We start from the raw sequence: 14911 nt of genomic DNA, 5'->3' as shown, positions 1-14911 counted from the left end.
TTCACAGCTTCAAGATGAAAAGTTTTATTTTAACAATATATCACAACAATCTTGAATCAGATCTGAAACAAAACAGACACAAGACTCACCGATTCCCCCCCAATTTCTGATGTTATGGTTTAAAATATTAATAAAAAAGTACATCAAGGTTCTTCCATATGAAGTTTGTTTGCATGTCAGATTTTTCATTACAACTTATATATTTGACTGAATGAAGCTGACACAACACAAGCAAGATAAACACAATTTTGTCAATTAAGTGAGTATGATCTATGATTTGTGATACTAGAAAATACAATAATACAGAATTAATTTTTCACATGTGCTCATTGCAAACTTGGTCCAATCTACATGGAGATTTGACTGTGTTTAGAGATGTCTTTTTCAAAGTACATAAATGTCATCCACATAGAATTATATAACACTATATTTACATAATATATTTCTTAAAAATAAAATTGTAGATTCATATTATAAAAGGAAAAGTGGAAAAAAAAAAGCATGGACAATTTAAATAAGTCTCAGTTTGAAAAACAAAAACAAAAAACAAAATAAAAGAAAAAACAAAAGCAGTACATGGAATGACATCCTTCAGATTGCTATAACAATTAAATTAAAACACATTTAAATAAAGTAGTGATAAGATAAGCAATGATAAAAATATCAGTACAGATGAATGTAGTATTTTGTATCTCAGGCCTGTATTAGAAAACGATCAGTTGTAAACGTCACATCTTGTAAAGACAGGAGAAAATGTTTTTCTTGACAGTTTTCAAGATTTCAATAATAGATTTTCCTACCAGCTGTCATTTTAAACACACCTGTAACAAAAGCTGTGCCCTGTCCATCAGGTATAACAAAACTAGTGGCACTTCTCATTAATTTTTACTTTCAAAATGACCTAATATCCAAACTCTTTGTTTTCAAAATTATAAAATACTCCAGAAGATTGTTGTGTGGGTGGAACATGGTCAACACAGCTTCTTCTCCAGGATCTTGCTTTTATAAACGCTGAGGTAAAGAGGAGTTGTTGGGGACAAAAAAAAGTCCTGGCTTCTCTGAGTGGCTGTCACCACTTAAGGCCTTAGAATAGCTTCTGCCTGTAGTCTGTGATGGCCTTCCATAGCTTACACAAGACCCCACCTCTGTCAAGACAAACAAAATACTGTTAGCTTAAAGCACACACCAATGAATATTATACCATTTGTAAGAAACCATCAGCTGTCAACCTACTTGAAAATATCATATTTTAAATGGTTTACTTTGTACTGAGAGTCAGAGGGACTCATGAGCACAGATCACACAGAGTTAAGACTGTACGGTCATGAAAAGGACAGTTTTCCCTGGTCTCTGTGTAATAACTAATGTTTCTGTATGACTTTATCGGTACAACATTACTTCAGTTCATCAATCTGGTTGAGGTTTGGAATTTGACTGGGCTATTGATTCCTTTCCTGCTTTTTTAGCCATTCTATTTGGGATTAAGTTTTGTGATTGGGATCATTGTCCTGTTGCATGACACAATTTCAATCAACCTGTGGGTCAGATGTGCAGACAGTAAGTTCCCCTCTAATGCAGCAACATCAGAGGGGAACACCACCCCCACCCCAAAACATACAATCACACAAAAAAGACCTAGAGATACCCTGAAGCAATTTAGTAGATATGGTGTGTATAGCTGAATGTTTGATATGACCACAGTGTGGCGCCAGATATCAAACACAACCAATAAGAACTTCATAGTAGTTTGTTTTATTCATGCTTCACTCTAAATTGAACGCAGTATAATTAGTATGCTTGGACCTGCAGTGCTGCAAAGAAACTTTAAAGAGGAGGTGAAAACTGTTGCAGTAGCAGACATCAATATTCATGTTGGTGTGACCTGTTTGAGTAATTATTCAGAGCTATTTTCATCCTAATAACATTTTAGAAGACATCGGGTTAAGCGTCACAACCTGAGCATGGCAACATAGCTACGTCCAAACCAAACTGCCCACGTTAGAACAGTATCTTACTGACCTGTGAGGTCCCTGCAAATTCAATTAAATTTTGGTTTATAAACAGATTTACAGAATTTGTGATAAATTAAGTCCTTCATAGATTAGCCTCAAAGAACTGCTGAAGTACAAAGCTGCCTTCTGAAACTTTTGTGTAAGAACAGGAAATGCAACAACACTCTCCCATTATGCAACGCTCCCATCTTAACCCCCTTGTTTCTCTTCCTGTCAGGTACAAGTTTCAGCACGTATTTTGGGGACTAAATACTGAACACAAAATATGAAGCAAATATAGAAATATTTAAAAGTAAAAGAAAAAAAAAATCATTTTCTACCTCAGTCTTAAACTCTTCAGATCATCTCTTGTGACATCATGAAGGATGTCGTACAATGTATACTCCTCATTGAGTATCTAAAGAAACAAAGTGGAGAAAATTACATTTACAGAAATGTTTTTCTTTACTTGCATCATCCTAAAAAGGGCTTTGTTAAAACAACAAAAAAATCAGAGACCCACCCTGTCTATGGCATCCTGGTCAGCACCGTAACGTGTCAGCCAGCTGGTCAGCTCTGGGTCGTCACGTCTCTCTGCAGGTTGGCTCCTCTGTCCCTCCAGGTCATGCGAAGATGTGGGGGTGTCTAACAGAGTAGATTTTGAGAACACTCCATAAAACAAACATTTAAACATTAACAAAACAACCAGTTTAATGACAGATCAAACATGCCGTACACACAGGAAGCGCATGCATCAGATGGACATAGCTGCTGGGTCTGGGCTTTAATCATCGTTCTTTCAAGTGGCCAGCTGGGGGGATAAAGTAAGAATGCACAGAAATCTATGAGAAAGTATTGTGCTTCTGTTTTGGTTTTCACTTCAACAAGTAGTTTCCTAAAGAGTTTAAGTGTTTTTGGACATAGCTACCTTTTGATTGACACTCTGCTAATGTATCGTACGAGAAAAGAAACCAGATAAGACATTAAAACAGATAAAACTGAGGCTGTGAAATAGAAGGTGAACAAATAAATGATGTCCCAGTGGTTAGGTCCATATTTCACAGCAGCACTCATGTGGAACTTTTTGCCATGATTGTTTGCTTGTAAAGCAGCTTGTAAAGGTGTAACTGTTGCAGTAACAGGATATGCTGCTTTTTCTCTACAAAAAAGCAACCTTGTTGTCACAAGTCACAGTCACTATCGCTACAGCTTTGTGCAATTGTGTAAACTGAACATTTAATATTCTTAAACCTCCTTAAATGTTGCTTTCAAGGTGACGCGTACTCTTATTTGGTCAGATAAAAGCCTCTGTTAAAGAGAAATGGCCACAGTGGATGACAATATCTTAATTTTAGTGTACTTTGCCTAATAATTGAGATTGTTTAAAGCTGCTCTACTAATTTCTTATAATGAGTTTTACCCTTACAGAAAAGCAACCATCATCAGTGGATATCAACCCCCCCCCCATCACCAGCTCGGAGTTGGATATTGGAATAGCTGATCAGACCAGCAAATTAGAAGTCACTTAATTTACACCTCCGGTATGTGATAAGAAAGCTTTGTTCATGTGCATTGTTCCTGTCATGGCTTGTTTAATTTGTTTACTGAACTAGAGGGAAAAACTTTTAATTAACATTGGCTCTAGGAAGTATAAAGTACATTTTGATTTAAAAGTCAGAAGTGAAAGTCGAGTCTGTTCAGTGAGAAATAGCTGGCTTTAAAAAGTAAAGACAGACTAAAAATACCAGAAGCAGCAAAAGGAGTGTGAGAAAGTAATTCAGACTAAAGTAGAGACCTTCAGGCTCAGTTCGCAGCTTCAGTAGTCTGATCTCTTGCTCTCTCTCATCCAGCACTTGTTGCAGGATGGACTGATACTCCCTCTCCTTCTCCAGCAGCTGTTCCAGCAACCTGGAATAAAACAGAGAGATGCAGGTTAAAACGGATAAACTATGGTTAAATGAAGAAGTCCTATGCTGTTGTTAACGGCCTTCAACCAGATGCCTACCTGCTGGTCTCCAGCTTCATCCTCCCTAGCTCCATGCTCACGGAGCGCTGTGCATTGTGGGATTCGTGGGAGACGGTGGAGCTGAGTGTGCTGACTCCCGAGGTAGCCACCGTGTCATCGTGAGCGGCGCCAGGAGGCGCCCGGCTCTGGTGCGTGGAGGTTCTGTCCGGCTCGCCGTCATCATCGATGTCCTCCTGATCGGCTGCATCACTTTCTGAGGCCAGACTGAAGTGAGGCCTGAGTTCTGCATGCAGAGAGAAAGAATCACTTTTAGAGGAAGCCCTGTAATAAAAGTGATCATGAGAGGTTGTCTGAATTGTTAATTCCAGAGACTGGAATCAGTTGTGTTTATTTGATTAACACAATGCCGTTTCATTAAAGTGCCCAAATGTGAAAAACTGAGGCTTATTGTTGAAATTGCACTTTCTATTTTTTTTCTCAAGATATTAAAAGAAAACATATCAAGAAAGCATTCTACTTTTTAACACTTTTTTTAACAACAATATTTTTACTGTTTCAGCCCCTTAAGAACAAAGTGGGCTCTGTGTAGCCAAAGAACTAAAATGAGCGAAACACCCCTGGATTGTTTCAGACTGTTTCTTTACCAATAATTTGTTTACTAAAATGAAAATGTCAAGATTTTCTGTTTCAAGTAGTCACTCAGATTTGCTTTCCACTGTTATCTGTTGGTTCCTTCTTTTTCACCTCAACTTAGGTAACAGCTGTTATCTTTAACCTCATTTAATTGATAATTTCCACCACAAGGAGACGCAAAGTGCTGACTCTGATGAGTAAAGCTGTTTGTGTCAGATATCATTTAATACCAATACTGATATTTTGCATCAGTATTAATAATGCATTGAAAAGGGATTTGTACACCATATTGCTGTACACACACACACACACACACACACACACACACACACACACACACACACACACACACACACACACACATATACATACATACACACATATATATGTATATATATACACACATATGTATATATATATATATATATATTTATATATGCCATCTTTAAGAAGGGGGACCGGAGGGTGTGTTCCAACTACAGGGGGATCACACTCCTCAGCCTCCCTGGGAAAGTCTATGCCAGGGTGCTGGAAAGGAGAGTTCGTCCGTTAGTCGAACCTCGGATACAGGAGGAACAATGCGGTTTTCGTCCTGGTCGCGGAACACTGGACCAGCTCTTTATCCTCTCCAGGATACTTGAGGGTGCATGGGAGTTTGCCCAACCAGTCTACATGTGTTTTGTGGACTTGGAGAAGGCATTCGACCGTGTCCCTCGGGGTGTCCTGTGGGAGGTGTTGCGGGAATATGGGGTGTCTGGCCCATTGCTACGGGCCATTCGATCCCTATACAACCGTTGCAAGAGCTTGGTTCGCATTGCCGGCAATAAGTCGGACTCGTTCCCGGTGGGTGATGGGCTCCGCCAGGGCTGCCCTTTGTCTCCGGTTCTGTTCATAATTTTTATGGACAGGATTTCTAGGCGCAGCCAAGTGGCGGAGGGCTTTCGCTTTGGTGGCCTCAGAATTTCATCTCTGATTTTTGCAGATGATGTGGTTCTGTTGGCTTCATCGGGTGAGGGCCTCCAGCTCGCACTGGAACGGTTCGCAGCCGAGTGTGAAGCAGCGGGAATGAGGATCAGCACCTCCAAATCTGAGGCCATGGTTCTCAGCCGGAAAAGGGTGGAGTGCCCACTCCGGGTCGGGGATGAGTTCCTGCCCCAAGTGGAGGAGTTCAAGTATCTCGGGGTCTTGTTCGCGAGTGATGGGAGAAGGGAGCCGGAGATCGACAGACGGATTGGGGCTGCAGCTGCAGTAATGTGGACGCTGCACCGGTCCGTCGTGGTGAAGAGGGAGCTGAGTGTAAAAGCGAAGCTCTCAATTTACCGGTCGATCTACATCCCTACCCTCACATATGGCCACGAGCTGTGGGTAGTGACCGAAAGAACGAGATCGCGGATACAAGCGGCAGAAATGAGCTTCCTCCGAAGGGTGGCTGGCCTCTCCCTTAGAGATAGGGTGAGAAGTTCGGCCATCCGGGAGGGGCTCAGAGTAGAGCAGCTGCTGCTCCACATCGAAAGGAGCCAGCTGAGGTGGTTCGGGCATCTGACAAGGATGCCCCCTGGGCGCCTCCTGGGTGAGGTGTTCCAGGCATGTCCCACCGGGAGGAGGCCCCGGGGCAGACCCAGGATACGCTGGAGAGATTATATCTCTCGGCTGGCCTGGGAACGCCTTGGTATTCCCCCGGATAAGCTGGAGGAGGTGGCTGGGGAGAGGGAGGTCTGGGCCTCTTTGCTTAGGCTGCTGCCTAAAGCGGATGAAGATAGATGGATATATATATATATATATATATATATATACATATGTATATACAGACGGATATATATATATTAGGGGTGCAACGATATTCGTATCGATATTGAACCGTTCGATACAGTGCTTTCGGTTCGGTACGCATATGTATCGAACAATACAACATTTGTAATTTATTTTATCAACTTTCCTTCTGACGATGCGCTCAGTGAATCTGTGTTCGACTACTCCGCCTAGGCTGCACTGTCCAGCGCAGATCCACTGAGCGTTCAACACAGACAGCATAGTCAGAAGGAAGAGCGCAGGGCAAGCTAGCGAGACAGAAGTTGAGCTCTCCTTATATATATATATATATAACTAATATCTGGTACTGATACTGATACAGAATACTTCCTATGGGTTATGAGTAGTGAACTTTGTTGTAACGTATGATAAGATCTCCATTCGAGTGTGTTTTTAAAGATTCAAACTTGATAATGAAGCAAACACCTGAACATTGTTGGTTCTTTGTTACAAAACACCATTACAAAGGTGGAAGAAAACAAAAATAGCGCTGGGTGTCTGTGACATAACTATAGCTAAATTTAGCACTCATCCCACTGACTATTGATGTTTTATGAGTTTAATTCTTTGGTGAAAACAGGAAATAATTTCACATTGTAGATCTGAAACTCTCTTGAACCACTTTACACAGTTCAACTAGAACTTCTCCTCATTTCAATCTGGGCCTATAATCAGCTAAACATAATATCTGCCCTGCATGAAACTCAGGTGTGTAATCCATTCAAGTTATTGCCCTTTTACTTCCTGTCTTTAAATAGGCTGTGAACACACACAGGCCTGCGCAGCAAATGCCCTCCTCCTGTATCAGTAGTCGTGCCCCGAGGGAAGAGTCATAACTTATTTACTGGTGCTCTGCTCGAGACACTGATGATCCTACCTGGCACCAGGATCGTGATGGCAGTCTGCACAGCCTTGCGGATGATGTTGTCCAAAGCGAACATCCAGTGAGGCTTGATGTTGTGGTTTCGCAGCACTTTGTTCACCTGGAAATGGAGAGGTTCACACTCATGAGAGCACGTTTTACAATGTTTTACCTATTAGTGATTCTACACCTAAAATAAAAATGAGTTCATTCGTATTTGCCTCACAGATTTCATTCCAAGAATTGTTCTTAAGAGAATTGTTTATACTTCATTTTAACTTCTGCCGCAATAACTAAATATCCCCAAAGGGATTTTTAAAGCAGCCTACTCTTCATGGCATTATTAATATTTGCAGTCACGCACTGTGAAGCTCTAATTTTTTTGCAGCAATGACCAACAGGAGGCACCAGAGCTTCATCTACCAGCACGATTACACAATCCCACTTACAAATATGAAAACAACCACTCGCTCTGTGCCATTTCATCTGCATAACTGCATTTCTGAGGGGGAGAGCAGATGAGCCTTTTAACATTATGTGCAATTACTCCTGACAGATCTCCCCCTTTTATCGCCTCACTTAAAGGTTACAAGTATTTCCACAGTCATCTGTCTAATCTCTGAGCAGGAAGAAAAGCAACAAGGCAGCCCGCAGCTGTCTGCAGCCCATTTCAAATGACAACAATTACACTGTTCAGAGCCTTTGTTTTATGCAGCGGCGAGAAGCACCTTTGCCTTCAAATGGGTACTTAATAACAGGAAATCAGAAAATAATGAGCCTGTGAGGAGAATTACAGCAGCAAATCATCAATGTAGCAGTTCAGGTTTGTGACCGCTGTAGACTAAAATTTGATCCTTACTGTGGGTAAGCTAAAGACACTTGGTTATAAACTAAAAAGCTGCAGCAAACACAAGACATGTTTTATTGATTTGGGTTATATTTCATATTCCAATTATGATCAATTATTCATGAGCCCAGTGGGATATCACAGATGAAATGTAGCTGAAATTCATTGGATTGACCCAGTATCTTTTTCACGGTATTTCTATTAGCACTTACAGCATCCTGGAAGCCGAACAGCATAATCTGCAGTTGACTGATGGCAGTGCTGTCAAAGTCTAGCTCCAGCTTGAGCTGAGACAGGGTGTTGGAGATGATTTTCCTGTCTGCCATCCGAACAAAGTCAGCAAGACTCACCACAAGGGTGGAGATGTGCTGATGTTTTAGCTTCATTTCCTCTGAGCCCTGAGGTAGGAGGCAAGCGGGGAAAGAAGAGATGAAAATGGTGGTTTAGGTTTACAACAGGAGCTTCCAACTCCAACTTACTAACATCCCTATCAGATAGACTTAAGAAATTTTTTCCATGTTTAAATTATTTTAGTACAGTTTAAAATTTGTTTAATTGTTAGTAATTCATTTGAGTATCCCTTTGGCTATTTGGTCCCTTCATTTAATTAACTGTAACAGCTGAGCTAATCTTTCCATGCACAGCCTGGCTACTGCACTGGAATGCCTGTGAACAAGTGTGTGTTGTTGAACTTGTAATGTACTTCTATATCCATCTATTCATTCTCAACGGTTTCCAACCTGTGCCAGGGCTTCCATCAGGTTGGCCACCACCTTGGCCTGATCTTCAGTAAGGATACGGTGCAAGGTAGCTCGCCTCTCGCTGTCTTTCCGAAGCATAAAGAAGCCCGAGTCCTTCTCATCAGGTGATGGAGGGGCACTGTGGTCCTCGAAGTTCTCCACTGGAATGCTGAGTAGAAAAAGTAGAAACCCCATTTGAATTTTTTGTTCCTTCTATATGTACAGGTTGCTGTACCCTCCCTATTGGTACTAATCAGCAAGGTTAATTAAGTATGTTTTACTGGTGACATTAAATATAAGATAAATAAGTTTTTGCATTGCTTTAAACATGAACATGTTTAAATTTAAATCACTGTAGGACACAAAAACCCAGGAATGAAAGGAGGCGGAGGCGAGCTTCAAAAGCGAGTGAATCCCCAAAAACTCCCTTTTTACAATGTGCAAGATTACAGCATAAATAAAGACATTCACGACCTGATACTGAAATGGTTTTGTTTTCTGTTGCTGATTTTAACCTTTAAAACAAGTGTACAGGTGGTGAAATCTCATATTATTTTGGATTTTTAGGGGCGCAGCCACTCTGACAGACAGAAGCATTTTAATTAAATTATCTGACGTCTTGCTGTGTGGTTAATTGTACTAAAAGCCCATCCGGGGAGTCTGTGATCCAATTTTGGTGAGTGTAATTCTAGCACTTTATTTACATTTCATTTAGCACTAATTAGCAGGTATCTATGTGATGCATCCATACAGTCTATGAATAGAGCTTGATAATCGGGCTTGCCAGGCTCTGCTTGAGAAAAAACCCCCAAAGAGATTCAAGACATCTCAACTCAAGGCTTCAACAGGTATGTACATAAGCTAATGGGTGAAGTCACGGTGACTACATTTTTTTATACTGGTTTAGTCTAAATCAATACTATAGTCATAAGGCTGTAACAACAAATGAATAATTTAAGGCAAAATGACTCGTCTGAGGTGTCCAAGTTGTTCTACCTGAGAAAGAGGGACCTCTGGCCCTTGACATCCTTTTCACTGTAGCACTTGATGCTTGGCTTGAAGATGAAGGGGTTGGTGTTGAGGTCGTTGTCAGGGGAGACGGAGCCATACTCGCTGCTGCTGCTGGTGTCTTCCACTACAACGGGCACTGGCAACGAGATACTGCGGAGATACTCTAGAAGACACAGGGAACAGAAGATGGAACAAAATCGTAAAGGTGTTTGTTTGATCATCATCTAACTAAAGATTTTGCTGTATAGCAGCATGCTTTCTGTCTGTTATGGTGTTTGTGTGCAACTGATCAAATAGATTACAAAACATATTCAAGCATTTGGGAAACCATCTTGTTGTTTACTCTCTATCTTGAATCCTGGCAAAAGGGCAGAGTCGTACAAGGCAGGTAGCTGCCACCAAGAGAAAAATGTAAACCGCAGCCCAGATCCTATTCAGTAAAGCAGGGTGATGTTTCATGGAAATGACATCTAGTTTATAAAGTACTCCCACTAGTGGTAAATGTGTCTGAAAAAGTGCAGAGAGCAAAATTACTCACCTGATCCTGGTGTCAGAGCTGCAGGGAAAAACAGAAAATATGTGTCAGCAGTTAAAAAAGAACAAAACAGAAAGCAGGGTAACATTCAAAGCATGCAGAGAGGCACAAAGCTTCTTTCTAATCTTCTGCACTGCTGTGAAGGCACATGACTGATGCCGTGGGGTGAAAACCCAACAGGAAATGACTATTTTACAATCCAAATAATGAAGGATGCGCCTGAAATTCTTAACACTTAAAAAACGGTTTTGGCACTAGATGAATCTAGTAATCACTACAAACAAAGATTTTTGATACTGGAAGCTTTCTGGTTTCTGGTTGTAGCCACTAGTATTACTACTGAAGACTATTTGCTTTAAAGCTTAATCTAAAGAGATACTGTTTGTTACCTTATTAAAATTTAGACGACTTTATAACAATAATAATAGAATAGCAACAGAATCGTCAATAGGATATCCACTATTCATTTATTCTACACTGAAAACTCCTAAAAATGGCTGTTGCTCGATAGGCTTTGAATGGGGAGTTTCTTTTTCCCCCTCTTAGAGCACTACTTGAGGTGGTTGATTTTAGCAGTGGGGAAGATCATTATGAGGTTCACGCCATTCCCTTATCAAGGCTGTAAGTAAGTAGAATTCTGCTACATTCCTGGAAGTCGGAGATACCTGCAGCCTTCGATAAGTGGCTGAAGGAATTAGGAAATTTGTTACACTTAGAGAAAATGATGTCAAACAAAGCAGGTCTCTTTCAGAAACTTTGTTTACCAGTCTGACTGAAAAGTTGAAGTCACTTTTTATCGGTCTTACGGATTAACAATGTCACAGTTTTATAATAATGTGTTCTAGTTTGTATGTGAGCCTCTGCTATTATCCAACATAGGGATTAAGGTAACTCCCCCTCCTGGATTCTCACACTCTTGTTGTTTTAAACAGATAAGTCCTTGTTGTGGAGCTTTTATTGTGCATACAGTATATAATCATTTCTCTTCATTACTCGTAATGCTATAATTGCTTCGCTGGTCTCTTGTCTGCTTGGCTCGGCGCTTGTAGTGAAACTGAGAGTGAAGGAGATAAGAGAAACTAGCACGACTGCAAAGCAAAGAGTCTCAAACTTTCCTGAAATAAAACGAGTTATTTAAGTTATAGAGGGGATAGTCTTGGTAATAATGTTATTGTCATGTAGCTATGCTCTGATCCACCTGTGAAGCTGCCCTTGCTCTTCTTTTTTCGGCTGGTGACGGTGAGGAACTCATCGGTGAGCAGGTCGAGCGCGGTGGCACGTCGGTCCGGGTCGGGCTCAAAGCAGCGAAGGATAAAGGCTTTAGCCTCTGGTGACATGGATTCTGGGATCTCTGGATGGATTTTAAACATACCCACCTGCACAAGAATGACATGCATGAAAGGCACTCAGAATCTATATAACAAGTTTAAAGAAATGAGCATAGTGTCAGTTCAAGCAGGAGAAAAAGTCAAGCTAAGCTGCAATCCTGGCAGATCAGCTGATCTCAACGCCTGCCTACATTAGATGATGCGTCAACCTTTTGGCAAATCTCATATATGGTGTACTGTTAAATCTTTTTTAGCCTGGCCATTGCCTATTCACCTGCAAGCCACTTTGCAGCCCACTTCCACCACAACTCCTTCTTCCCTACTTAGTCCCAGTTCCCGGTTTTGTACAGCTAGCCTTGCTTCTGCTGCTCTCATAACATGCTTTTCACGCACGTGCATGGAAAGACAGGGGGTGGAAAATTTAAACAACTAACAGTAACTTCTTTTGGCTACAGTGAAACAAGTTTAAAATAACCGAGACAGTGTGAGGTTGCTGCAATGGGCAAATTATCTGATTAAGTTTAAGAAGCAAGAGCAAAGAGCAGAGCAGTGTTTACACAGTGATGTTTGAATATGAGACTATCCACGAGGCCTGGCTGTGACTTGGGGCAGCAGCTGAAAGTAACAATACTTCGAGCACAAGACTCTCATTAAAAACATGATAAATTCCTGTTGTTGATGTGCAGGAATTTAAGATTAGCAGGGAGATATCCCACCCCTTGAGAAATTCCAGAAAGATGACTGAAAGTATATCACGAATGTTTAAGAAATGCTACAATGCAGTGCAGACAAAACACAAGATCTCCTAAGAGATTTGTGACTCTACTTGCACTTCTGTGGTGATCTTTATTGATAAAATGTGATGAGATCCAAGTTTCCCCTTTCATGTTCTTTAAACTTCAAAGCATCCGAAGCAGAGCAGCATATTTAATTAAATCACATCATATGGAAAATTCCACGATTCAGAGCTTTGACAGGAGTGCTGTAATGTTTTCCAGACACCTCTTAAACATCTCTACTGCCCCTAATGGGCCACACATAGCTTATAACAATAATTCACTGTACAGAGTGCTTTAAATTTCCATCCAAAGCAAATGCACGTGTAAACTGAGTGGTTAACAAGATCCAGCAAAGACACACCCGCACAGAAACTAAAGGCCCACTGTAGAAGTTCCTCTTACGGAGCTATGCTTTTGTTTGCATTCAAACAAATGTTCGTGCACAGACAGTATTTGTAGTTTCTACTGGGCTTGGTCAGATTATAGCCTGCAGGTTGAAACCAATGCAGGTGCAGAATGACTCTGGTTTTGTTTTCATAAAAAGAGGGAACTGATAAGCATGCATGAAAGACTGGTGGTTATTTTGTTTGTTAGTTGACTTCTTTACGTTGAGCACCTTTCTTTTAAGACATGGAACATAATTCTGTAATAAAAACAGATGTAATGGACACAATGTACTCTGTATATTAGCTGTTTATATGTACAATAGGTTTCCATAAACAGCCCTGGGTGTGCTGGATGGTTGGCAAAGGTTAAAGCATGGTACATGGTGTCATGCTGGAGGCATGAAGTCATAAGGTAGGGTTTTTCCAAAGAGAACAGACACAGTTATATATAGTTTTCCACCTCTCCTTACTTCAGCTGAACAAACAGTTTCTCTTGTGATCTCTCCCTACAAGCAGACACTTGATGGTGTCATGTTTAAGTCATGTGATAACAGCTGAGTCACCTTTTTTATTAAACAATGACATTGCAATATGATAAAAGCTGCAATTATCTACTGTTTGTGCTCTGAATAAAGGGGTTTTAGTTCAGTTCTTGAACTCTGTTACAGTCGTTTTATATAGTTCACAGTTCAAGAAATCAAATTTATCTTAACGTGAACTTTGATCTAACCAATCACGTCATCGAGTGTGTGAAACAAACTGTTATAGATACCTTCAATCTCCCTTTACGCCAGCTGTCTTCCCCTCTTAAACAGAAGGAATAAAAAGCAGCTGTGGGAATGAGATGACCACATTTGTTCTTACTGACATCATAAGTATTTAAAAAAGCCTAAAATGGTACCATTACATAAGGTCAGAGAACAAATACTTGAAATTATTTGAGCAAAGGGTAAACGAAAAACTAAATAAACTTGCACTGAGAAAAGAAAAAAGTACTGGTCAGTTTCGGTGTTTTCAATTAGTTTCCTCTTGTATCCTGACTTCGAGTTTAAACATAATATTTACTTGTATGACTTTGCAGTTTTTTTGTGGGTGGATTTATTTTTTTTATTAGCTCATACAAGACTTTTATCCTAACAGTACTACAGGTTTAAGATAAGATAAGATAACCTTTATTAGTCCCACACATGGGAAATTTGTTTGGCTGGTGCATAATTGACAGCTACTGGTATTAGGAGATTTCTTGATCAGCAGTTGCATAATGCTAATGAAGACATTACTCAGAAATGTAAGAAGAAGAGTTTTCAGTCTTTCTCTTGTAGAAACAAACCCTCTTTCAGTCGTTTTTAGTCATGGTTTGAAAAAGACATAGATAGGATATCATGCATTTGGAGCAAATGAGTAAAGCTGATATGCTAATAACACGTGATGGCAAACTATTTGCCCTGTCATACTGGATGTCTCAAGGGTGCAATTATCAGCTCTCAAACATCCTCATATTTATTGACCTGGCAGAGCTGCAGCTGTTCATTGCCACTGTTTTTGAAAGATGCCGTTATGAAAACAGCTGCTCGCCAGACTTCTACTTTCAGTTTTCTAAAATTAGACATCTTACCCAGCAGGATATTGGGATATGTCGCTGTTCAAATCTCTCACCTTGAACATGGCGGCCTGTGGTTCTCCCAGTTCATAGAAAGGTGGCTTCCCAGTGGCCATCTCTATGATGGTGCAGCCAAGGGACCAGATGTCTGCTGGTTTGCCGTATCCCCGTGGGCCCTTGTCTATAATTTCAGGAGCCATGTATTGCAATGTGCCTGAAAAATGACGCACAAAAAACAATAATAAACACATAATGAAAACTCAAATTCAACCACTCATTTTTTAAGTGTCAAACAAATGAAACAAAAACATTTCAATTAGTGAGCATTAGAGGAGGTGGTGGGTGGATTATGGGTATAAAGGTTTTGAAACCCAGACTGAATTTGTGACGCAAATATCTAATTCGCTCCTGTTACTAATAGAGC

At 40.5% G+C, this 14911-nt stretch overlaps 1 protein-coding gene across 3 annotated transcripts in view; it reads right to left on the bottom strand.

Annotated features, from left to right (window-relative positions):
• Nucleotides 1-14911, bottom strand: part of map3k5 (mitogen-activated protein kinase kinase kinase 5) — an 86531-nt gene continuing 71620 nt past the window's right edge. For all 3 annotated transcript variants that reach the window (XM_004550592.4, XM_076874049.1, XM_023152057.3), the window contains 12 exons: nucleotides 14544-14701; nucleotides 11593-11770; nucleotides 10398-10415; nucleotides 9845-10022; nucleotides 8849-9017; nucleotides 8321-8506; nucleotides 7277-7382; nucleotides 3997-4240; nucleotides 3787-3899; nucleotides 2515-2636; nucleotides 2333-2409; nucleotides 1-1145 (listed from right to left, as the gene is read on the bottom strand). In XM_004550592.4, coding sequence (XP_004550649.3) covers nucleotides 1085-1145; nucleotides 2333-2409; nucleotides 2515-2636; nucleotides 3787-3899; nucleotides 3997-4240; nucleotides 7277-7382; nucleotides 8321-8506; nucleotides 8849-9017; nucleotides 9845-10022; nucleotides 10398-10415; nucleotides 11593-11770; nucleotides 14544-14701 — 1610 coding nt within the window. In that variant the 3' untranslated portion in view covers nucleotides 1-1084. The remainder of the gene's footprint in view (nucleotides 1146-2332; nucleotides 2410-2514; nucleotides 2637-3786; nucleotides 3900-3996; nucleotides 4241-7276; nucleotides 7383-8320; nucleotides 8507-8848; nucleotides 9018-9844; nucleotides 10023-10397; nucleotides 10416-11592; nucleotides 11771-14543; nucleotides 14702-14911) is intronic.

This window comes from Maylandia zebra, linkage group LG15 (assembly GCF_041146795.1).
Source record: "Maylandia zebra isolate NMK-2024a linkage group LG15, Mzebra_GT3a, whole genome shotgun sequence".
NCBI lineage: Eukaryota > Metazoa > Chordata > Actinopteri > Cichliformes > Cichlidae > Maylandia > Maylandia zebra.
This window is presented reverse-complemented; position numbering and strand designations above follow the sequence as displayed.